Here is a 25310-nt window from a genome sequence, read left to right on the forward strand (position 1 = left end):
CGCAGAGCCCACCTCACTGACAAAAGACAAAGGAGGAAAAACCCACCAATTTTCCCTTGCAACCGCTGCAATCGTGTCTGCCTGTCCCACATCGGACTTGTCAGCCACAAACGAGCCTGCAGCTGACATGGACATTACCCCTCCATAAATCTTCGTCCACGAAGCCAAGCCAAAGAAGAACATTACAACATAGTGAAATCCCTTTGGCCCTCGTTGTTGTGCTGACTTATATATTCCTGCTATTAAAAAAAAACTAAACCCTTCCTACCTCATAATCTTCCTCAGAGTCTAATGTTTCAGCCTCCACCACCATCCCTGGCCAGGCATTGCTGGTGCCCATAACTTGGTATATAAAAAAAACTTACCCCTGATGTCTCCCCTAAGCTTTCCTTCCTTCACTTTGTACGGATGTCCTCTGGTGTTTGCTACTCCCACCCTGGGAAAAACGTGTTGACTGTCTATGTTATCTATGCCTTTCAGAATCTTGGAGGCTGATGAAAAATTTCCATATTTCAATTCTTTTCCATTCAATTCCAAATTTCAATTCTTAATGAAAAAAAATAGACAGAAATATTAGTTAAAAACAATGCTGAAGAACCTCAGCAGATAAAAGATCAGGATACATAACCAACGTTTCAGGCTTGAGGCTTTGATCAATAGTAAATTGTTCTTGAATATCACCGAAAGAAAACGAAGTTCCTCTCCTCTTTTTTTGAAAATACAGTTTCCGTTGGAGATTTTTGGAGGGTTAAGTTGAAGCAAAAAACATCGGCAGGAAATTTTTGGAGTTTCAAAGAAAAAAAAAGTTTAGTCCTCGTAATCGAGAGTGCCAGCTCGCCTGTCCAATCGAGAGCTCGCATTCGGGTGACGTACGCCCACTGGAGCGGGCGGCCGTGCTGTTGTTGAGCCAATGAAGTGCAGGAGAAGGGGTGGGAGGTTCGGTCGTGTGTTATGGGTGGGGGCGGGGGACTGTGAGAGAGAAAGGGGGGGGGTTGGAGGGGGTGAAGGAAGGAAGGAAGGAAGGAAGAGAAAAAGAGGAAAGTGGCGACGGGCGGACGGAGCCTGGGGCTCGGGAGAACGACTGGTCACTGGGATTACGGATTACGGACCAGGCGCACGATCCATCTTCCGAGGGAATGATCTGCTGGAGAAAGATGCGAGGGTGACGAGCGTTTGGCGGCTTCGCTGTTCCAATGTGCTGAGAAGATGGAGCAAAGCGAGATCCTGAGGAAATTCATTGATCGGGTGCTGGCGATGAAAATCCGCGACCAGAATGGAGAGGACAACTTTGCCCATGACTTCATGGTGAGTTGCGGTGGATTGGCTTGTTCGCGCTCACTTTCTTATCCGCACAATGAACTTTTCCTCTCTGCAGCGGGCGGGCGGGCGTGGAGTGGGGGGGGTAGTCTCCCCCCCCCCCCTCGGGGCCGGATTGCTTCTCCTCCTCCGGCCCACAACCGCGACCCCCCGGGACCATCACTGCCAGCCAGCTCCAGGCTGCGCGGCCTAAGCCGCCCCCTCACGGCTCCTCATCCACTTTCTTTTTATTTATTAATGATTAAAACAGAACAACAATCAGAGCCTGCCTTTGCCTCGGCTTCCGCGAGCGGATTCTGTGTGGTAGTGGTGGTTTAAAAGGGGGGGGGGGATTGCAGCAATGATTGGGTCCGCATTACAGTCCCCGGGGTGGGGTTGGGGGGGGGGGGGTTCATCTTGGATGCACGTTCCAGGTTTGCACGGCAAAAAAAATGTCATGAATTTGTCAGCTGTGAGTCAGAAATGGGGAGAGCTCGGGGATGTTGCGCAAGACACAACAGGGGCGTTGTGTTGCTCAGCAAGTGTATCTTTCTCCTTTCCCGCGGTCGGATCCCGCAGTAGAGGGGGCAACAAGGGAAGTAGACCATTCCGATTGGGCTCACTCATTGCATTGGGAAGGAGCTCGATTTTAACTCCACGCTCCGTCAAGTGGAGTTGAGGGTCTGGTCTGTTGATTGAACCTTTTGGAACGCATGCCTTGGGGATGGATGTGGGTCCAAAGCCCACCTTGGTTTTGAACCACACAAAGAGGACGTTTTCAAGTCAGGAGACGTGTGATATGTTAGAAAATTGCGCCCAGTGGAAATCAGGCATTTGAAGACCCCCCCCCCCCCCCCACCCCTACCATGACTGTTCAACACCCTCTTGAAGTCGGCATCTTTTCGAATGAAGTGTTATTTTCCACTCTTGAGCCTTTAGCACAAATAGCTCAGTCGGCTTTGCAAAACAAATTGGACAGCTTTCTGAGATAGTAGACCAGCCGCCACTCAAATGATTAGTTAAGATTAAATCGAATGGTATTAATGAATTTTGGAGGTGAGAACCAAGGTAGCTGAGTGTAAGGCAAATAATGGAGGGGTGATGGAACAAGAGGTAGGATTTGAAGGCCTTAAAATAGCTATTGATCTGAAGGCATGAGAATATAGGAGCTTGGAAACAATGCATAGGTTTTGTATTAAGGATTTCTGAAATAGAAACCAGTTTAGGTCTGCACTCTATGAAAATAAATGTTGTCTTCTCCAAAGTGAGGTTGTGATCTGTTCTGCATCTTAAGTCTATGCCCCTTGGTGTTCAAAAATGTTATCAATTTCAGCTTTGAATGCACAACACAATTCTATGATAGAGTGTTTCAATGATTCACAAATGAGTGAAAACAATGTCTTCAGGTTGATTCTAAATGCCTAACTCTTGTCCTACTGTATCATATTTCAGGATGATTATCTTGAAGTTTTTTTTCAATAGGATACTGTCTATTATTTTAAAGTATGGAAATGAAGATTTTGTTGTCACAAAATACCTAGTACAGTAAAAAGAGTTCTTCTGTGAACAGACCAACAGGCTTTCTCTGACATTAATAGACCCATGTGAAGAGGACAATTTACAGAGTATAGGATTACAGTGAAAGGGAAGATCACTAGGCACCAAGCAAAGACACCATGAGAGCACTGTTTTGTTCATTCAGGAGTTGGGCGGCTTCAGGAAAGAAACTGTCTTTAAGCCTGTTAGTGTGTGTTTTCACAGTCTTCTCCCCAATCAGAGGAGAGTGTGTCTGGGGTGTATATCTTTAAATATGTTGGCTGCCTTACCTAGACTGTGGAGAGTTCATTGAATGGAGGGAAGTTTGCAGTTTGAACTGAACTGCATTCACTGTCTTCTGCAGCTTGTGATCTTGAGCAGAGCAGCTCTCATGCCATGCTGTGATGAATCCTGCAAGTATGGTTTTGATGTCAAAGATCCAGTTTCAGAGGGTGTACTGATTTTCTTGGTGATCTATTATCATATATGTGAATTTGAGCATTTTCTTGACAACTTGTCAAACTACCTATAATTGCATATTTGCTTTTTGTCTTCATCTCCTTGGTTTTGCTTACATTGAGTGCTGGGTCGTTGGTGTGACACCACTCATCGAGCTGGTCTGTCTCCCTCCTGTACACCTTCCTCATTGCTGTTAAATATTTAATCTATAGGGACCATTCCACCATTGAGGTAATTTTGGGGATTTCTAATGCTCCAATGTATTGATAGTGAATGGAACTTAGTGAAAGTTAGCATAGGAGTGGAGAAATTTGGATGAATTTGAATGTTGGTTGTGGGGTGGGGGGGGGGGGCAGGAGAGTTTATTCCAGAGTTACAAAGGACTGCCTAAAGAAATCTCTTGGTGCCTGCCACATTGACCACCGCCAGTGGGCTGATAACGCCTCAAACCGTGCATCTTGGCGCCTCACAGTTTGGCGGGCAGCAGCCTCCTTTGAAGAAGACCGCAGAGCCCACCTCTCTGACAAAAGGCAAAGGAGGAAAAACCCAACACCCAACCCCAACCAACCAATTTTCCCTTGCAACCGCTGCAATCGTGTCTGCCTGTCCCGCATCGGACTGGTCAGCCACAAACGAGCCTGCAGCTGACGTGGACTTTTTACCCCCTCCATAAATCTTCGTCCGCGAAGCCAAGCCAAAGAGAAAAGACAAAGGCACAAATGTTGGGTTTTGGTGGATGATGAAAGTAGCTATCAGTGTTCCAGAAGTGGACTTGGTGTTAGGGGAAGTGGATTTCAAATAGTGCTGACTTCAATCCAATGAAGGAAACTGAATAACAATTAGGAAATATTTTCTTGGATAGATTAATATTTAATATGCTTTTTCATTTTTGCATAGGCATGAGACACTTGTAATGCTTTGGCTTGCTCAACCTGGAACAGATGAATGATTGATTCTGAGACTTATTTTAAAAATACAGTGTTGATACAATGTCACATTAAGTGGTTATGTTACAGTTTCTGATTTATGAAAGATGGTTGAGAACCATATAACATTACAGCACAGAAACTGGGCCCTTCGGCCCTTCTGGTCAGAATCAGGATTTATTGTAATGAGCAAGTCATGGAGTTTGTTGTTTTGAGGCAGTTGCAAACATTCCTATAAACCACCTTACAAAAATAAATTAAAAAAATAGTACACGAAAAGTAAGGCAGTGTCATTGGTTCATTGATCATTCGGGAATCTATTGGCGGTGGGGAAGAAGATGTCCTTGTGCCTCTGAGCCCTAGTCTTTAGGCTCCTGTACCTTTTTCTTGATGGTAGCAAAGTAAAGAGGGCATGGTCTGGGTGTATATATTTTAATATGTTGGCTGCCTTACCTAGGCTGTGAGATATATGGAGAGTTAATTGAATGGAGGGAAGTTCCTTGAGGATGGTGTGGGGTTCCTTGAGGATAGAGGCTGCTTTCTTAAGACTCTGCCTTTTATAGGTATCCTCAATGGAATGAAGTCTGGTGCCTGTGATGTCGCAGGCCGAGTTAACAACCCTTTGGAGTTTTTCTTGTCCTGAGTATTGGCAGCTCTACCAGACAATGATGCATTCAGCCAGAATGCTCTTCATGGTACACATATAGAAATTTTCAAGACTCTTTGTTGATGTACCAAATTTCCTGAAACACCTCAGGAAGTATAGCTGCTGGTGAGCCATCTTCATGATTGCATCGACATGGTGAGTCCAGGACAGATCCCAGAAATGTGAAGTTCTTGACCCTCTCCACTACGGAGGACTCGTTCGTGTTCCCCTGACTTCTGAAGTCCACGATCATCTCCTTGGTTTTGCTTACATTGAGTGCTGGGTCGTTGGTGTGACACCACTCATCGAGCTGGTCTGTCTCCCTCCTGTACACCTTCCTCATTGCTGTTAGTGATTCTGCCAACAACCGTGGTGCCATCGGCAAATTTGTAGGTAGCATTGGAATTGTGCACGACCACACAGTCATGAGTGTATAGTGAGTAGAGCAGTGGGCTAAGCGCACCTCCTTGAGGTGTGCCTGTGTTGATAATCATTCAGGAGGAGGTGCACTTACCAATTTGTACTGACTGTGGTCTTCCAATGAGAAAGTCAAGGATCCACTTGCTGAGAGGGGTGGGTCCAGAAGCCCAGGGTTTGGAGCTTCTTGGCCAGCACTAAGGGAATAATAGAGGCTGAGCTGTAGACAATGAAGAGTAGCTATATATATGAGTTGCTGTTTATGAGGTGGTCCCTAGTTGAGAGGAGAGGCAGTGATATTGTGTCTGCTGCAGGCGAATTGCCGTGGGTCCAGACCTCTGCTTAGGTACATGTTAATTCTGGCCATGACCAACCTCTCATAGCATTTCATCACAGTAGATGTTAGTGCTATTCTACTCATCTTAGGGATGATTGATACCCTTTTGCAGCAGGTGGGAACCTCTGACTGCAGCAGTGAGAGGTTGAAAATGTCCATGAAAACTCTGGCCAGTTGGTTGGCACAGACTCAAAATTAAATTTATTGTCACAGTAATAAAACAGTGTCCTATTACATGAAAGGCAGACAGATTTACTTCCAACAGAAATTGCCTAGGCACCTCTACATTTCTTGCAGTCAGAGAAAGAAAAGAGTAAGAGAATCCCTCCCCACCCCCCCCCCCCCCCCCCCGAGTCACCGAGCATCTGTGGATTCACCTCCAGTGCTTCAGCCTCCACAGCCACCGAGTTTTCAGTCCAAAGCATTTTTCAGTACCCTGCCAGATACACTGTCAGTGTCTGATGCCTTGTGAGGGTTCACCCACTTGAATGATGATCTGTTATCAGCGTGAGAGACAGATATCACATACAGGGTCCTCAGCTTTTGCAGGGATTCTCAGAGGCACTGTTGGGTTCTCTTTCTCAAAGTGGGCATAGGTGTTCAGCTTATCGTGTAGTGAAGCTTCACAGCCATCTATGGTGTTGCCCTTGCTTTGTAGGCTGTAATGGCCTACACTCTGTCTCTAGCTACTTCAGGAATTGCCTGTGCAGAACTATTTGTTTTTGCCAAGTCCCACTGACTTGTACCCAGTCCATATCCCTCTATACCTATCCCATCCATGTACCTGTCCAAATTCTTCTTAAATGTTAGAATTGAGCCTGCGCTCACCACTTCAGCCGGCAGCTCGTTCCACGCTCCCATCTCTCTGTGTGAAGGTTCCCACTTACATTCCCCTAAAACTTTTCCCATTTCACCCTTAACCCATTTACTCTGTCTACACCCCTTATCATTTTAAACATTCTCAAATCTCCCCTCATTCTCTCCAGGGAATAAATGCCTTAATCTGTTTAACTTTTCCCAGTTCTTTAAATTCAGGCAACATCCTAGTAAATCTTCTCTGCATTCTTTCTATCTTATTGATATCTTTCCTGTAGTTAGGAGACCAAAACTGCACACAATACTTCAAATTTGGCCTCACCAATGTCTTGTACAACTTTACCAATACGTCCCAACTCCTATACTCAGTATTTTGATCTATGAAGGCCAATATTCTAAAAGCTCTCTTTACACCCCTATCTACACCAAAAGACACCACTTTCAGGGAATTATGTACCTGTATTCCCAGGTCCCTCTGTTCTACTGCACTCCTCCATGGCATACTATTTACTGCGAATGTCCTTTCTTGGCTTGTCTTTCCAAAATGCAACACCTCACACTTGTCTGCATTAAATTCCATCTGCCATTTTTCAGCCCATTTTTCCAGCTGGCCCAGATCCCTCTGCAAACTTTGAAAACATTCCTTGCTGTGCACAACGCCTCCAATTTTTGTATCATCTGAAAACTTGATGAGAAGACTTTAAAATTTCTCAAGGTATCTTTAAATTTCAAGATTCCTTTTATTGTCATGTAATAATACAAAAATATGTAATATACATGACATATATTAACTTTTGCCAGCTGTAAAAGCAAACAAAGAGTTGCCATTCACATTTCCCGAAAGAGAAGCAAAAGAGAATCCCCTCAGAGACACTGAGTTTCGATACAGTTAATTGGACCTGTTTGAGGGGAGTTTCAGGGGGGCCCGCACTCCTTATCCAGTGCCGCCTCTGGCGCCGGCTGAACGGGCTCAGGCCAGGGATGGCAGCCTCCCCCTTGACCGGCCGCAGAGGGCTCGGTCGGGCTGTACCTGGGGAGAGACAAGGTAGAGCCAGCAGCATTGCAAAGACTTTATGAACCAATAAAGATGCCAGCAGGAGTCTCCTGGCCCCGTTACTTTATGATGTTGGGTACAAGCATTCTGATGATGTTTGCAGGAGCTGAAGTAGTGCACAGATACTACAGACCGGATTTGAGTATACCAGAAGTTCCACCCAAACCAGGTGAACTTAAAACAGAACTTTTGGGACTGAAAGATCAAGCCCAGACTCACACTTCTGAAAAGCACTGGAAGTAGTAAAACAGAAGACCTGTTCTCATAAAATATATTTGACAAGTCGAGTGTTGGATATTTGATCTAATAATGTAAAATTAATTATACATTGATTTGCAGTCCCGAACTTGATCTTTTTAATATTTATTTTCAAAGCTAGCTGCCACACCTACTTTATAGTAATCAAGCGATTTACTGTGTCCAACTTTAGGTTAGCAGAATCTTAAACATTGATTTCATTTTCATCCTAACCCATGACTTGTACTGAAACAAATAGGTTAAATCAGTCATTTGAAGCTTGAAATTTAAATTCTTGTGGCACATTTAAAAAAAAAAGAGAGACACTGAGTTTCTGTGGATTCACCTCAAGCGCTCCCCCAGTCTCTCAGATGCCTGTTCAAATCTCTGATGCAATCAAGAAGCTTTCAGCGCCCGAGGGAGCCTTTTTGCCCTCAGCATTTTTTTCAAATCTCTGTTCCAATATCTGATTCCCACAAGCCAGTGTCCGGCAGCACATAACCTAATGTAAGACCTTTGATCACAACTCAACAGCTAACTCGAAGCCTGCATGAGTTCTTCGACTGCAGGCTGTCGACATCCCGCATCCTGTGTATCACAAATTAGCAATAGTTTCCATCTCTGTCTCCATTTCTAGCCACAAACATCTTTTACATGCTCACAGACACCCACAGCTAAATTGACTGTGCATCTTTTAATCTTTCCATCTGTAAAGGTGCTATTCTATTTTTCTTTTGTTCATGATGTACATGTTCCAATGATCAGGCCATCCACTCTGAATGATAAAATATCTGAAGTGCCAGAAAGGTGGCACCACAGGGGATGGAGCTCTCAATCACATTTCCTTTATTTTCTGCATGTTTGCTCTCACCCACTCTCCTCCATGGAGCTCCCCAAGTACTCACCTTTCACCCTACAGCCTGTACTTTTGATCCGTTATCCTTTGCAATTTCAGCTAGTACCCAACAGGATCCACCATCAGACACATCTTTCCACACTTCACAGTACCCATCCACTTTGGCTCCTTTGCCTGCTTTTCCATCTCTATCCACTATCTGGCACCTTCCTATGCAGCCAGAGGACAGAAAACTCTCTTCATTTGCTCCCTTCCCACCCTCAGGGACCCAATCGATCATTCCATCAGTCATTCACTTGCATGTTTTCCAATCTAATGTATTTCACTCTGTTCACAATATGTTTGCTCGACATTGTAGAGAGCAAATGCAGACTGGGTAACCCTATTGTGGAACACCAGCCTGCAATGTGCAGGGATGATCTTCTGCTGCCTTTTGTATGCTGCTATAATTCTCAATGCTATTATTGTGGTCAACACCTTACTCCACTGCCAAAGTGAGACCCAAAATAAATAAGAAGAACAGCATCTCTTGCTGCCACAGCAATTTGTAATCCTCTGTGATGAACATTGAATTTTGTTCTCTTATTATGTTCCTTTCTCACACTATTTCTTTAAACTATCTTGCTCACGGACAGTATTTATGCTCCTTGTTTCCAGACCTATCTCCATATAGGTTTTGTCTTGCTTGCTCCTTTCCCAGCTCTGCTTTAAAAACTGTAAACCCTCGACTCTTTCCCCCCCCCCCCAGTTCTGCAGACCTGAAGTGTTGACTGGTTTCTTGTTCCACAGATCTTGCTTTACTGGTTGTGATTTTCCAGCATTTCTATATTTGGTTTAAAAATGGTATGTTAGATGTAGGGTAATGTTTAATTATTCGGTCCTACCCCAGCCTCAAAGCTTTGGACATCTATTTACATTTCCTTTTCTTTGCCATTATTGTAGCTCTGTGGATCATTAATTAGAAGAGCAAAACTGCATGCTTTGTAGTTAATCTTCCAAAGTAAATAAAACATTAAATTTCTGATCCTGAACATAACTAGTTTGTATATGTATAGTAACTAACACAAAAATTTTAATCACAGACATGGAATGCACAAGAAGACCCTGGTCTTATTAATAACCCTTTCTCTTTTTCTTGTATTAGCTATGAATAAAATGGTTTTAAGAAATCACGCTTTGTTCATAAATATACTAAACGTATTAGTAGAAAAGATGATCTGAAGAAACGAAGATTAATTTGGCTGATCATTTTCATATTGATATCAGAAAATTATCAAGGCCATTGAGCTTATGATGACTTTATAGCAATGCAAATATAACTTTCAAGAATTTCCCCTTTAAATTGTTTAAGTAATCCAGTTTGTAATTCAAAGATGTGGAGTGAGGATTGGTTCCTTGAGAAATTGTTTTTGTGCAGTACTCTAGCTGTGATTGGAGTAGTTTTTTTTTGGGAGGGACAACATGACTTCCTTGCTTTTGTACCTAATTCATTGGTTATATGTTCCCAAGTTCTTTCTCCTTAGTTACTTTCTTTCTTCATAAGACACCTGGTATTTCTGTTCTGTACATCCTACAGAATTATTCCTTTAATATTTTATGCAGAATTTAGTCAGGAACAGTGAGGAAATGCTTCTAAGTACATGCAGAGGGTGTTAGAAATTTCATCAGCCAGCCCTTTTGATCTTTGCAGCTTCTTTTGCAAAGAAAAATAGCAAAAGATGATGTATTTGAGGTTCTGGATGGCTTAAAACATTTTGTTGAAGATATCCTAGGATGGCTAACCAAGGAAGAAGTATAAAAAAAGCTGGCTGAACAAAGCAGGTAACTCATAGCATTTGGCTGGTTTACATCTAAAGTTCCTTGGGGAAGTAAAGATGAAAATTGTTGCAATCTTAGTCATAATCTTATGAGCTTCTTTGAATACTCGGGTTAATACAAGAAGAATGCAGAGTTCCAAATACTGCATGCTTTTAAAAGAAAGGAATTGCATAGGAGGAGCAAGCTATCACTTGGAACTAGTTCTGCGGGAAGGGAGACCAGTATAAACCAGATGATCTACACCTGGACAGGATCAATGTCTGAGGGGGATTGGTTGCTGGTGTAGTTGTGGAGAATTCAAACTGATATGGCAGTGAGTGGGGAATCAGTGCATAAAAACAGATGGAAGCAATGCAGAAGTTTAAGAGAACAGAAAAGCCAAATGCTAAATTCTCAAATAATCCTAGATCTCAAGGACAAAGAATGTAAGGGCACTTTATCTGAATGCATGTAGTATTTGAACGAGGCCAATGTGGAACAAATTAGTAGAAAGGGATCTGATTTAGTGGCCATTACAGAAACATGGTTGAAGGATGGAGATGATTGGGAATTAAATATCCAAGGGTAAGGGAGGTGGGGTATCGCTCTTAATGGTCACCTTACGACAGGAAAGATCACAATAAGATAGAAAGAGTGGAGAGATGAGTTACAAGGATGTTACCTTGACTTCAGGAATTGAGTAACAGGGAAAGATTAAACAGGTTAGGACTTTCTTCCCTGGAGTGTAGAAGAATGAGGGGAGATTTGATAGAGGTATAAAAAAAAAAAAAATTATGAGAGGAATAGACAAAGTAAATGAGGGTAGGTAGATACAAATCAGAGGACATGGGTTGAGTGAAAGGGAAAAAGTTCAGGGGAAAACCTGAGGGGGAACTTCTTCACAGAGAGTGGTGGGGCTGTGAAACAAGCTTCCAGCTGAAGCGGTGAATGAGTGCTCAATTTTAACATTTAAGAGGAATTGGACAGGTACATGGATTTAAGAGTTATGGAGGGCCATGCACTGGGTGGGTGCAGGTCAGTGGGACGAGGCCAAAAAAAATGGTTTGGCTCAAACTAGAAGGACCAAAGAGATCTCTTTCTGTGCTGTGATGTTCTATGTAGGGCAGTGGTCCCCACCTGCTTTTAACTACTCACGTATCATTACCACTAACTGTGGTTAATAATCCTTTACTAACCTCAGAGCACTTATGCCATAGGTGAGTTGAGGGGAAAAGGTTGAGAACCACTGATGTACAATGAGATCAAGGCAATAGTAAGAGATGAGAAAAGATCCAAAGGATGTTGAATCTATATGGCTAGAGATTAGGAATAGTAAAAGGGGGGGGGGGGGTGGGGGAAGGAAACTGCTGGTAGCATTAGTCTATAGGACACTGAATAATAACATGACCACCGCACAGACAATAAACCAAGAAATATCTGAGGCATGTAACAATGGAATGGCAGTTGACATAGGGGGTTGTAATTTCCATATAGATTGGGCAAATCAAGGCAGTTTTGAGTAGTTCATCGAATGCATCCATAATAGTTTTCTTGAACAGCTTGTCACTGAGCGAAGAAAGAAATATGCTATGGATCTGGCTTTGTGCATTAAAATGGGTAAAATTAATCATATTGAAGTTAGGAATCCACTCATATAGTGATCACACTATGATTGGATTTCTCATGCAAATAAAGAGTGCAATGGTATGATCTAAAACTAGTAGATTTTCCCAAAAGTTGGTTTGCAGGTGCTACAAAAAGTAAATGGAATGCTGGCCTTCATTGCTAGAGAGATTGAATTTAATGGAAGGGAGGTTTTGCTGTAACATGGCACTGAACAATGGAGCAGGCTGGACTGCTCTATCCCTGCTCCTATTTTTTATTTAACTTTGGTGAAAGGGAAGTTGCTGGATAGGATCATTTGGATAGATTTTGTCAAAAGGAAAGGCAAAGCATGCTTTTGTTCATTTTTTTTAAAGGGATTGATGAGGGCAGTGAATTTAATATGCATTTGGTCTCAAAGAGGGCATTTGATTAAAAATGCAAATTTTCTGAGCAAAATTAAAACTCATGGAACAAAATATCAAGTGCCACCATAGTCAAGAAATTAGCCTGGGACCACCCAAGTTTGACCTATTTATTCAAGTATTGCCTTTTAATGAATCCTTAGTGTCACTTTAAAACCATGCACTCTAATTATCCTATACCCTGGTATGTTTTTGAAGGGTGGGAGGAAACCAGACCCCCGGAGAAAACCCATGCAGACAGCCCGGGATTCAAACCCAGGTCCAGTCCCAAGCGTTGGCGCTGTAAAGGCATTGCATCAACTGTATCGCCCAATGTTGACAGACCAATCCCATTATTTCTTTCTAAGTGTCCCATCTTAATGGGTTTCAGCATTTCCCCTGCTGCTGCTGTCAGGCTAACTTTCTTGCTGTTCTGTTTTCACTTCTTCTTCCAATATGTGTAAACTGTCGTGGAATTTTGGAAGATGTTAATCAATGTAAACCCTTGAATGCATTGGTTGTACATGTAGCAAGGAGACATGGAAGAGGGGGCAGAGGGTTACGTATTCAGGTTTGCTGATGACATGAAATTGGGTGAGAGGGCATGTGGGCTCTGTACCAGGATAACGAAAGGTTGAATGAGTGGGCAAAAAAGTTGACAATAGAGTACAGGTGAAGGAGAAATTAAAAAAGGTAATTATCTGCTTGAATGTTGAGGGATCTCGGGATTCTTGTGCACGAATCACCAAGTGTCAGCCGTCAGTGCAGAAAATAGCTCAGAAGGAAAAGGGCATATTGGCCTTTATTACCGGAAGGCTGAAATGCTAGTGAGGGGTATCTGGAAGATTGTGCAGAGCTTTTTGTTCCTTTTTTTTTGTGGAAGTATGTACTAGCATTGGAGGCAGTCCAGAAGAGGACCAGTAGGCTAATTCTTGAGACAGGATGCTTGTCCTATCGCAAGCTGCTAAGGAATTTGGATCAATATTTGAAGTTGAGAAGAATGAGGGGGGTGATCTTTGTGACACACAAGACATGTTGGCTGCATGATGAAGGGATGGTCATTTAAAAATTATGGTGTGCAACAAATGATCTGTGGGGGTGGTGACGATTCTCTGGAATTTTCTCAGGGCCTTTGTGGAGACTTGATTATTGGAGGTATTTAAGGAGGAGATTGATAAATTTTTTGTAAGTTTGGGAAATTAAAGTTTCTGGGTAACTGGCACAGAAGACGAATTGAGGTCTGGGTTCAATTGGCTATGAACACATTGAAGGGATTGGTGGACTACTCCTGATCCTAATTTCTTGTGTTCTTTTGCATGTCATCAGGTCTTGTAGAATTATCACATTTCAATCTCATTAGTTTCTTCAATGCTTTTTAAAAAAAATTAATGCTAAATACTTTGAACTCCAATGTACTTGCGTCTTGGTCTGTAAGTTGCCTACATAAACCGAAGATAAAATTTCCTTTTAACATATTAAAAGGTGTTCCTGTAATGTGTTTTATGTGCTATTCCCTAGAATGTTTTTGTAGTTTTCTTTCCTGTTCCACTTCAAAGCTTTGTCCTCTTCCAATCCTTTATTTGTTACATTTATTGTTGCTTTTGTTGGTACAGCTATGCTTTGTTTTGGATGATCTTTGCTGTAGTTATTTACAATAAAGGGAAAAAAGTCATCAGGTTTAGATGAAATGTGCCTTGGGTTCCTGAAGCAAGTAAAGGGGCTGTGTTTTGGAGGTATTGCCATAACTTGCATTTTTTTCTACAGCTAGATCCAGGAGGTTTTTTTCTCATTGGATCAGAAACCTGCTGATCCAGAAACATTTCTATATACAAGTCTCGGCAAAGAAAGTAAATCTTTAATTTTGATACTATTAGACCAAGATTTCCTGTCATCTTTCTTTTAGTTCTAGAACTTTCGTTCCATCCCTGTTAATTTGATTTAATTCCAAAATGCACATGGGAACAGGTCCCTCTGGCCCAGGAGCACATGCAGCCTAAGTACACCCATGTGATCATTTAATCTACTAACCTCCTACGGCTTTGGAACATGAGAGGAAACCAGAGCCCCTGGAGGAAATCCATGCAAACATGGGAAGAATGCACAAACTCCTTACAGGCAGTGCTGGATTTGAACCCAGGTCTCTGGCACTTTAATAGCATTATGCTAACCATTATACTATATGTGCTACCCTAATCTGTTCCACCTGTTTATGTCCATAACGGTTGTGTCAGGCAGATAATAAATTGGAGATTTGTAGGTGTCTGACAAGAAAAATAATAATAATCATCATTGGAGACCTTGGTCATGTGAAATGGCAAGCAAATTCTGCATGTGGCTAAGTTCATTGCATTGTTGGAGTAGGACCATATTATTAGATATTTGCAATAATGAATCGTTAATGATGAGCAAGGCTTTGGGGAAGGGCAGTCATAAAAGGGCACAGGCCCTGAAATGTTAATTATCCTTTATTTCCTATTGTGTATGGCACATGACCCAGCATTGCCGACTTTCTTGTTTAACATCATAACTGTGTGCATCTTTACCATGAGAAAGAATGATAAAATCTTATTACAGGTACCCATAGTTGTGATAAATTTATGATCTTCAGTAAATGTTAGTCGACTATAATTTTAAAGTTTTCTGTAAGTCAGCTGCATCCATTCAATTATTCTGGAATGTAATTTCACACCTCTTTTGAAAAAAATAGGTTGTATTTTGATGTTATATTTGAATAACTAAGTAGTGAAGATTATACAGGGATGGTTTTTAACTGCTCCTGGTTTTTAACATGATCGTGGAAGTTCTGGATCACTTTCTCCCTTCCTTTTGCAATGATATAAAAAGAAGTTGGTTGCATTTTTTTTCAGTATGTTCTCTGTGAATAATTGAATCCATTCTTTATATCAAGAGAGATTACAGTGCCAAACCATATGATGATTAGTGCCAACATCCACAAAGCACTCAAATTCAAGGTGACCTTTCATGTGTAGTTTGTGCTATTTAGGTGAAAATTCATAAAATCGTCAATTTCATGTGTTGTAGCTGATATTCCAATGTATGCATTACTACTTTAAAAAAAAAGTACTGTAGTGGTATTATTAGTGATAAATTGGAAATTTCTATAATAGCTATTTCTGTCATAACTTGTCAAAATACACCTCCATTAACATTTAACTCAACCTTGGTTGATATTGGAAGCAGAGATGATCATTGTGTTTCTGTTTGTGTGCATGGAATTGGTTTTGTGGAATTTCTTATAACCTGTAGCACATGATTCCATAGGATTTTTTTTGCATTTGAATTCAAGGCAGAGACTATAAGTATGGTCAATTTATTTTTTTTAAATTTTTTATTTTTCACACCATAAACCACATTGACCAAGATACATACATTTTCCTTTTCAAATATATACAGTGTCGTTTTCTCCCCCTCTTCCCATCCCACCCTCCCTACCTCCCCTCGCATTCATTTAAAGTACAGAATCTAAGATACATTAAACCAGTCAAACAATGTTGTCACTCAATAAAAATAAACAAGAAATTCCACTGAGTCAATTCTTTTCATTTCCTTCTCCTTTCGTTAATTTAGGTGGTAGATGTCCCCAGTAGGTTTTCTTTATTGTGTTTCATATATGGCTCCCATATTTGTTCAAATATTTCAATATTATTTCTTAAATTATATGTTATTTTTTCTAATGGAATACATTTATTCATTTCTATATACCATTGTTGTATTCTCAAGTTATCTTCTAATTTCCAGGCTGACATAATACATTTTTTTGCTACGGCTAGAGCTATCTTAACAAATCTTTTTTGTGCACCATCCAAATCAAGTCCAAATTCTTTGTTTTTTATGTTACTTAGGAGGAAGATCTCTGGGTTTTTTTGGTATAATGTTTTCTGTAATTTTATTTAATATCTGGTTTAGATCTTCCCAAAATTTCACTTTCTCACATGTCCAGATTGCATGAATTGTTGTTCCCATTTCTTTTTTACAACGAAAACATCTGTCAGATACTGTTGGGTCCCATTGATTTAACTTTTGAGGTGTAATGTATAGCCTGTGTATCCAGTTATATTGTATCATACGTAACCTCGTATTTATTGTATTTCTCATCGTTCCAGAGCATATCTTCTCCCATGTTTCCTTCTTTATCTTTATGTTTAAATCTTGTTCCCATTTTTGTTTAGTTTTACCATTTGTTTCCTCATTCTCCTTTTCTTGCAGTTTAATATACATATTTGTTATAAATTTTTTGATTATCATTGTATCTGTAATCACATATTCAAAATTACCTCAGACTTCTTCCCAATTTGTCCTTCAAGAAGGATTTCAGTTGGTAGTATGCCAACACTGTATCTTGAGTTATATTATATTTATCCTTCATTTGTTCAAAGGATAGTAATTTATTTCCTGAAAAACAATTTTCTATTCTTTTGATCCCTTTTTTCTCCCATTCTCTAAAGGAAAGGTTATCTATTGTAAAAGGGATTAACTGATTTTGCGTCAGTATTAGTTTTGGTAATTGGTAATTTGTTTTATTCCTTTCTACATGAATCTCCTTCCAAATATTGAACAGATGATGTAATACTGGAGAATTCCTACATTGTACCAATTTTTCATCCCATTTATATAATATATGTTCAGGTATCTTCTCCCCTATTTTATCTAGTTCTAATCTAGTCCAATCTGGCTTTTCCCTTGTTTGATAAAAATCTGATAGGTATCTTAATTGTGCAGCTCTATAATAATTTTTAAAGTTTGGCAGTTGTAAGCCTCCTTGTTCATACCATTCTGTTAATTTATCTAGTGCTATCCTCGGTTTCCCCCCTTTCCATAAAAATTTCCTTATTATTTTCTTTAACTCCTTGAAGAATTTCTCTGTCAAGTGTATTGGCAATGCCTGAAATAGGTATTGTATCCTTGGGAAAATGTTCATTTTAATACAGTTTATCCTTCCTATTAGTGTTAATGGTAAATCTTTCCAATGCTCTAAGTCGTCCTGTAATTTTTTCATTAGTGGATAATAATTGAGTTTATACAGAGGTTTTTATTTATTTGTATACCTAGGTATCTTATTGCTTGCATTTGCCATCTGAATGGTGATTCTTTCTTAAATTTTGAGAAATCCGCATTATTCATTGGCATTGCTTCACTTTTATTTGCGTTAATCTTGTAACCCGACACTTCTCCATATTCCTTCAATTTCTTATGTAATTCTTTTATTGATAATTCTGGTTCTGTTAAGTATACTATAACATAATCTGCAAATAAACTGATTTTATATTCCTTGTCTTTTATTTTTATCCCTTTTATTTTATTTTCTGTTCTTATCAATTCTGCTAGTGGTTCTATAGCTAACGCGAACAATAAGGGTGATAGTAGGCATCCCTGCCTTGTTGATCTGCTTAAGTTAAATTGCTTTGATGTATATCCATTTACTATCACCTTCACCAATGGCCCCTTATATAATGCTTTAATCCAATTAATATACTTCTCTGGTAAACTGAATTTTTGTAATACTTTGAATAAATAATTCCATTCTACTCTGTCAAAGGCCTTCTCTGCGTCTAAAGCAACTGCTACTGTTGGCGCTTTACTCCCTTCTACTGCATGAATTAAGTTAATAAATTTACAAATATTGTCTGTTGTTTGTCTTTTTTTAATAAATCCATTTTGGTCTAGATTTACTATTTTAGGTACATAGTTGGCTAATCTGTTTGCTAATAGTTTAGCTATTATCTTATAATCTGTGTTAAGTAAAGATATTGGTCTATATGACGCTGGTGCGAGTGGATCTTTCCCTGTCTTTGGTATTACTGTAATTATTGCTGTTTTGCATGAATCTGGTAAGCTTTGTGTTTTGTCATTCTGGTTGATTACTTCCAGGAGGGGAGGAATTAATAAATCGTTAAATGTTTTATAGAATTCAATTGGGAATCCATCCTCTCCTGGTGTTTTATTATTTGGTAGTTTTTTTATTATCTCTTGTATTTCTACTGTTTCAAATGGTTCTGTTAATTTATTTTGTTCCTCTATTTGTAATTTTGGTAGTTCAATTTTAGTTAAAAATTCATCTATTTTGTCTTCTTTCCCTTCGTTTTCAGTTTGGTATAATTGTTCGTAGAATTCTCTGAAGTTTTCATTAATCTCCGTTGGATTATATGTGATTTGTTTGTCTTTTTTCCTTGATGCCAATACCATTCTCTTAGCTTCTTCTGTCTTAAGCTGCCATGCTAGAATTTTGTGCGTTTTTTCTCCTAGTTCATAATGTTTCTGTTTTGTCTTCATTATGTTCTTCTCCACCTTATATGTTAGTAGTGTTTCATATTTTATTTTTTTATCTGCCAATTCTCTTCTTTTAGTTGTGTCTTCCTTCATTGCTAATTCTTTTTCTATATTTACTATTTCCCTTTCCAACTGCTCTGTTTCCTGATTGTAGTCCTTCTTCATCTTGATTACATAGCTTATTATTTGCCCTCTGATGAACGCTTTCATTGCGTCCCATAGTATAAACTTATCTTACACTGATTCTGTATTTATTTCAAAGTACATTTTAATTTATCTTTCAATGAATTCTCTAAAATACTGCCTTTTAAGTAGCATGGAGTTTAATCTCCATCTATACATTCTTGGAGGGATGTCCTCTAACTCTATTGTCAATATCAGGGGTGAATGGTCCGATAATATTCTAGCTTTATATTCTGTTTTTCTTACTCTGTCTTGCATACAAGCTGATAACAGGAATAGGTCTATTCTTGAGTATGTTTTATGTCTACCCGAATAATATGAATATTCCTTTTCCTTTGGGTGTTGTTTCCTCCATATATCCAAAAGTTGCATTTCTTGCATTGATTTAATTATAAATTTGGTTACTTTGTTCTTTCTGTTAATTTTTTCCCCAGTTTTATTCATATTTGAATCCAAATTAAGGTTGAAATCCCCTCCTATTAATATGTTCCCTTGCGTGTCTGCTATCTTCAAAAAAATATCTTGCATAAATTTTTGATCTTCGTTAGGTGAATATACATTGAGTAAATTCCAAAACTCCGAATATATCTGACATTTTATCATTACATATCTCCCTGCTGGATCTATTATTTCCTCTTCTATTTTAATTGGTACATTTTTACTGATTAATATAGTTACTCCTCTAGCTTTTGAATTATATGACGCTGCTGTTACATGTCCTACCCAATCTCTCTTTAATTTCTTATGCTCCATTTCAGTTAAATGTGTTTCTTGCACGAATGCTATATCAATTTTTTCTTTTTTCAGTAAATTTAGCAGTTTCTTCCTTTTGATTTGGTTATGTATTCTGTTAATATTTAAAGTCATATAGTTCAACGTAGCCATTTCATACTTTGTTTATCTTCCCTTTCCGTTTCCTCATCATCACCTTTCCTTCTTATCCATTTCTGCTTTCTTGTTTTGAACACTTTATAAGACAACATTTCTAAAACATTAAACATTTTCCTTATTCTCCTATCTAAAATTTCTTTCACCCCATTCTCCCCTCCCCCTCCTGAGTTGCCCTTTATCCCTTGTCGGGCAACCACATCTCCCTTCTCCATTTGGATTTGCGAATTCACTCGCAAGCTTCAACTGATTTTGCAGTGACCGTAACTCCTCCCCACCAGCCCACCCCTGGAAAGGATTTCAATTTTCATATATAACAAAGGTCACTCTTTTATTTCCCTCCTTACTTCCTCTGTTCCCTTTCATTCCCTTATTAATTCTTATCTATACTCTATATTTTCCTTTAAATACAGATACACTCATGTACACACATATATACATACACACACACACATATATATATACACACATACATGTAGTTCGTGGTCATTTTTACTCTCATTACATGTCTTCATCTCTCTGCCTATTTTGTAGTTGTTCTGCAAATTTTCGTGCTTCCTCCGGATCCGAGAATAGTCTGTTTTGCTGCCCTGGAATAACTATTTTAAGTACCGCTGGGTACTTTAGCATAAATTTATATCCTTTTTTCCATAGGATCGTTTTTGCTGTATTAAACTCCTTTCTCTTCTTCAGGAGTTCAAAAGTTATGTCTGAATAGAAAAAAAATTTTGACCTTTGTATTCCAGTGGCTTTTTATCTTCTCTTATTTTCTTCATTGCTTTCTCCAATATATTTTCTCTTGTTGTATATCTTAAGAATTTTACTAAAATGGATCTTGGTTTTTGCTGCGGCTGTGGTTTCGGGGCTAATGTTCTATGTGCCCTTTCTATTTCCATTTCTTCCTGTAATTCTGGTCTTCCTAGGACCCTGGGGATCCACTCTTTTATAAATTCTCTCATATTCTTGCCTTCTTCATCTTCCTTAAGGCCCACTATCTTTATATTATTTCTTCTATTATAGTTTTCCATTATATCTATCTTCTGAGCTAACAGCTCTTGTGCCTCTTTAACTTTTTTATTAGATTCTTCTAATTTCTCTTTTAAGTCCTCTACTTCCATTTCTTCGATTGTTTCTCGTTCTTCCACATTGTCCACTCTTTTTCCTATATCTGACATGACCATCTCTATTTTATTCATTTTTTCTTCTGCACTTTTAATTCTTCTTTTTATTTCATTAAATTCTTGTAATTGCCATTCCTTTACTGATTCCATATATTCTTTTAAAAAAAAAATATTTCCATTGTCTTGCCTTTCCCTTCATCTTCCATTTCTCTGTGTTCTTCTTCTTCCTCTGGGTTGGCCATCTGTTGTTTCCTCTCTTCTTTCTTGTTCTCGTTGTTTTCTGTGTTCTCTTCCTGTTGTTGTGTTGCAGCTGTCATCCTCAGCTGTGGAGATCGACTCCTCAGCTGGTCTTCCCTACCATCAGTGTGTTTTTTTTCATGCGCATCGCGCATGCGCGACTCATCCCGCATGCGCGGTTGCCCACTTTTACTCGCCTCCGCGAGCCATTTTTGTAGTCCCGAGCTCGGGACTTCAACTGACCTTAGGGAGCGGGCTTCTCTCTCCGCGGCGGGCCTCCTCGGACAGGTAAGGCCTTCACCTTCTTCCGACTTTCTTCTTCTTTTCTTCCCGTTGCTTTCGACTTTTCTCTCTTCGCTGCCATTTTCTTCCCACCTTTACTTTGTTTTAATTTTTATTCTTGTACCTTTGTGTTTTGTGTATTTTTTTTTAACTTTTCCAGAGAGGGCTGGAGTTCCCTGACCGGGCACTACTCCATCACGTGACTCCTCCCGTATGGTCAATTTATTCAGGCAAATGCAATTTAAAGGTTTTCTCTTTGGAGCAAAGTGAACGGTGAGAGGAGACTATTAATAGAGGTCTACAAGATTCTGCTACGAGCCCAGAAGACCACAAAACGCAGCAGCAATAGAAAATCACCAAGACAAATGGTTACTTAAACAAAGGTTGCTTTTAATTTTTGTTAAACATAAAAACAGGATCAAACTTTAACTTACTACTATTAACTTAATTTAACCCCCTTCTAATTCTAATTGCATGTGTATGTAATGTGTATATGTTCAGGAAAGTTCTTTACTTTAATAGTCCAATCATTCACTTCTCACTTCTCCAAGTTCACCAGTATCCGGCAATTCTTATACTGTGGACAGAATTTAACATATTTGACTCTTAGGCACGTGGATGAAAGAAAAATAGAGGGTTATGAGATAGAAAGGGTTTAGTTTTTTTGGGTAGGAATAATTGCTGTAATGTTTGTCTTTAGATGCAAGACTCTGTCTGGGAAGAAGTACTGCTGCACTGCTGCTTAGGTGGAGCCAGCATCTCTGAGAGTTATCTTTGAATTTTAGTATGAAAATAGAGGTCATAACAACAGTGACTTGATGCTAATTTAAATGGAGAATCTGGTCAATGTTTTTATCAACACTCATCTCCCCCAGCTTCATAGTTGCCAGTGTATTTGTTGATTGTTGGAATTGTTGATTTACTGTGAATTCCATAATGTCCATTCAGTATGAGGAATGAAAAGTGTATTTCAACATGTCTTCATTGTTAAAATCTTTATTTCATTTCCACTACACAAGTTTTAATTACATGATGTGATCATTTGTGTGAAGTATGTGAACCCATTATTTTTGCATTATCATTAACCATTATTCACATAATAGGTTAAAGGAAATTAAGTGTTGTCATAAGAGAAAATGTATTGGAATGAGGGGGTTGTTGGGAGAGAGAGAAAAAAGGAAAATTGATTGGCTAAACAACTGTCATTTCCATATTTAAAATAGCAAGAGTTCTAGCCTAAACACTGAAAATTATTTTTCTTCCACTGATCCTGAGTTCTTCCAGTATATTGTATGAAATACATAGTAACACTTTGCACACTCATTACAAACTTTTTACTTTTGCATTTTTGTAATGAATATAAAACTTCACTTCCTGAAATTAAATCAGCTGACAAGGTCAACTGACGATGATTATACTTTGCCACTATCCAAACCAACAAATCTTCATATTTTAGTCAAAAGGTTTGAATATTTAATTTTTTTGTTTCACTTGCATGGATTTCTAAGGTTGCCTTTTGAAGATTTGAATTGCAATCATTGCAACTCAATTGTTTGATAAACTAGCACTGAATTGTAGGAAATGTATTTAGTGGATAAGATTATTTAACATTTTTCTGTGGAGCTCTATTTATGATCTCTCGTATTGTGGCACATGTACAGTGCCGAATTTGCTTTTTTTTTTACAACCAGCTAGGCCCATAAAGTATTTAGAAAACTATGAATTGTGTAGTTTGATGTTTTTAGCACCACTAGATATCAATGATTGTGAATGTTCTGGGATAAGAGTAACTGTTTCCTGTTTGGAAATGACTACATGTACTTTTTGCATATAGATTCTCTCCTTCAGTTCGATCTAATGAATCAATTGAGCTGTTCTTCCCTGCACCTACCAAGCTCCTGAATGAACCCCATAGCAGTGCTGTTACACTGCCCTTGCTGCTCATTGATCTTCCTTTTTGTATCCATACAAGTGAAACAAAAAAAATTAAATATTCAAACATTTTGACTAAAATATGAAGATTTGTTGGTTTGGACAGTGGCAAAGTATAATCATCGTCAGTTGACCTTGTCAGCTGATTTCATTTCAGGAAGTGAAATTTTGTATTCATTACAAAACCAGAAAATGCAAAAGAAAAAAAGTTTGTAATGAGTGTGCAAAGTGTTACTATGTATTTCATACAATATACTGGAAGAACTCAGGATCAGTGGAAGAAAAAGAATTTTCAGTGTTTGGGCCGGAACTCTTGATATTTTAAATATGTAAATGACAGTTGTTTAGCCAAAAAAATTTCCTTTTTTCTCTCTCTCCCAACAACCCCCTCATTCCAATACATTATCTCTTATGACAACACTTAATTTCCTTTAACCTATTATGTGAATAATGGTTAATGATAATGCAAAAATACTCTGCTAATATTCCTCTTTCTTTAGCTGTAATCCTACAGCTAACTTGTTGGTCTGTTCATGGAGGATCCTTACTCACTGCACTAAGAAAGAAGTATATTGTGACATAAATTTATATATTGATCATTAGTAAATCTTTGGGTTAAACAGAAGAGGACTTCATTTTTGGAGAGTATTGTAAGGTATGTTTGATTTTTGCATGACATGCATTCGAAGAAAATGTGCTGTAACCTGATTTTTAATAGAGTTGGCAAGAACTAGCGTTGACCTCTTTCAGTTCCTCAATTAGAGATATATATATATCTGTACATACCATGCAAAGTCAAACAAACCTTGTAAATAAATATATATATATATATGCTGGATGGGTCACGTCTCCAGAATGGAGGACCATCGCCTTCCCAAGATCGTATTATATGGCGAGCTCTCCACTGGCCACCGTGACAGAGGTGCACCAAAGAAAAGGTACAAGGACTGCCTAAAGAAATCTCTTGGTGCCTGCCACATTGACCACCGCCAGTGGGCTGATAACGCCTCAAACCGTGCATCTTGGCGCCTCACAGTTTGGCGGGCAGCAGCCTCCTTTGAAGAAGACCGCAGAGCCCACCTCACTGACAAAAGGCAAAGGAGGAAAAACCCAACACCCAACCCCAACCAACCAATTTTCCCTTGCAACCGCTGCAATCGTGTCTGCCTGTCCCGCATCGGACTGGTCAGCCACAAACGAGCCTGCAGCTGACGTGGACTTTTTACCCCCTCCATAAATCTTCGTCCGCGAAGCCAAGCCAAAGAAAAGAAAGAAAATATATATAAAAACAATTTTATTTAAATATTGAAATTACCTTGTATTATGTTGTCCTTTTTCATATACATTGTATTTTGTGCTTTTGATGTTTTTGCAAGAACAGTAATTATCACAACTGATTTTTGTTGCGTCAGGACCCTTAATTTACTGATACGGTACTTAGACAGAAATCTGGTTTTGTGACTTAAGATAACTGGTTTGTGATTTTTTTTTTGTGTGACCTGGTTTAAATGACCAGTTGTAGTAATGTATGACTGCTGTTCGGCAATTGTGTGCTGTATAAGCTTTAAAAATGGAGTGGAAAATTCAAACTATATTATTTCTTGAGTTAGTCATTTAATTATGTAGGTAAACATAGAAGCATGCACATTAAAAAAAATTAAAATTTTAGAATATTTAGCGAAGGTGTGTTTACAGTTTAGGAGAATAGGCTGGAATTGGATTTGATACATTTAATTTTTAAATCCAGCAGCTTAATCATGCCATCAGTCTTGGCTCAAGTACAGACTGTGTTTGTTTTGCCTTAACAAGGCTTCAATCCAAACTTGCACTTCTGGATTCAATTTTAAATGAGAGCCTTGGATCAATACTTAAGGTTATCGTAACCGATCTTTATGACGACTTTTTTTCCTCCACAAGGAAAGGGAGTTTAAAGTGTTTTGGCCAATTAGCATTCCTCATTCAAATAATCATCTCATTGTTCTTTATGTAGTTTGTT

The 25310-nt window shown here is 39.0% G+C and overlaps 2 protein-coding genes across 8 annotated transcripts in view; one reads left to right on the forward strand and one right to left on the reverse strand.

The window, feature by feature from the left end:
* The window catches only part of gsap (gamma-secretase activating protein), a 100574-nt gene extending 99774 nt beyond the window's left edge, over positions 1–800 (reverse strand). For 2 of the 5 annotated variants that reach the window (XM_069909715.1, XM_069909713.1), the window contains exon 1: positions 682–800. The gene's annotated coding sequence lies outside the window, so the exon portion shown is untranslated. Of the gene's footprint in view, positions 1–365; positions 547–632 lie in introns of all 5 variants that reach the window. The other 3 variants (XM_069909712.1, XM_069909711.1, XM_069909717.1) reach the window with 3 other exon arrangements.
* Positions 801–1000: 200 nt separating this feature from the next.
* LOC138748868 (tyrosine-protein phosphatase non-receptor type 12-like) overlaps positions 1001–25310 on the forward strand; it is a 75857-nt gene continuing 51547 nt past the window's right edge. For all 3 annotated transcript variants that reach the window (XR_011348290.1, XM_069909719.1, XM_069909720.1), the window contains exon 1: positions 1001–1305. Coding sequence is in view for 2 of the 3 variants with exons in the window: in XM_069909719.1 (XP_069765820.1) it covers positions 1207–1305 (99 nt within the window). In the remaining variant the exon portion in view is untranslated. The remainder of the gene's footprint in view (positions 1306–25310) is intronic.

The sequence above is a fragment of the Narcine bancroftii genome, chromosome 13 (genome assembly GCF_036971445.1).
Source record: "Narcine bancroftii isolate sNarBan1 chromosome 13, sNarBan1.hap1, whole genome shotgun sequence".
NCBI lineage: Eukaryota > Metazoa > Chordata > Chondrichthyes > Torpediniformes > Narcinidae > Narcine > Narcine bancroftii.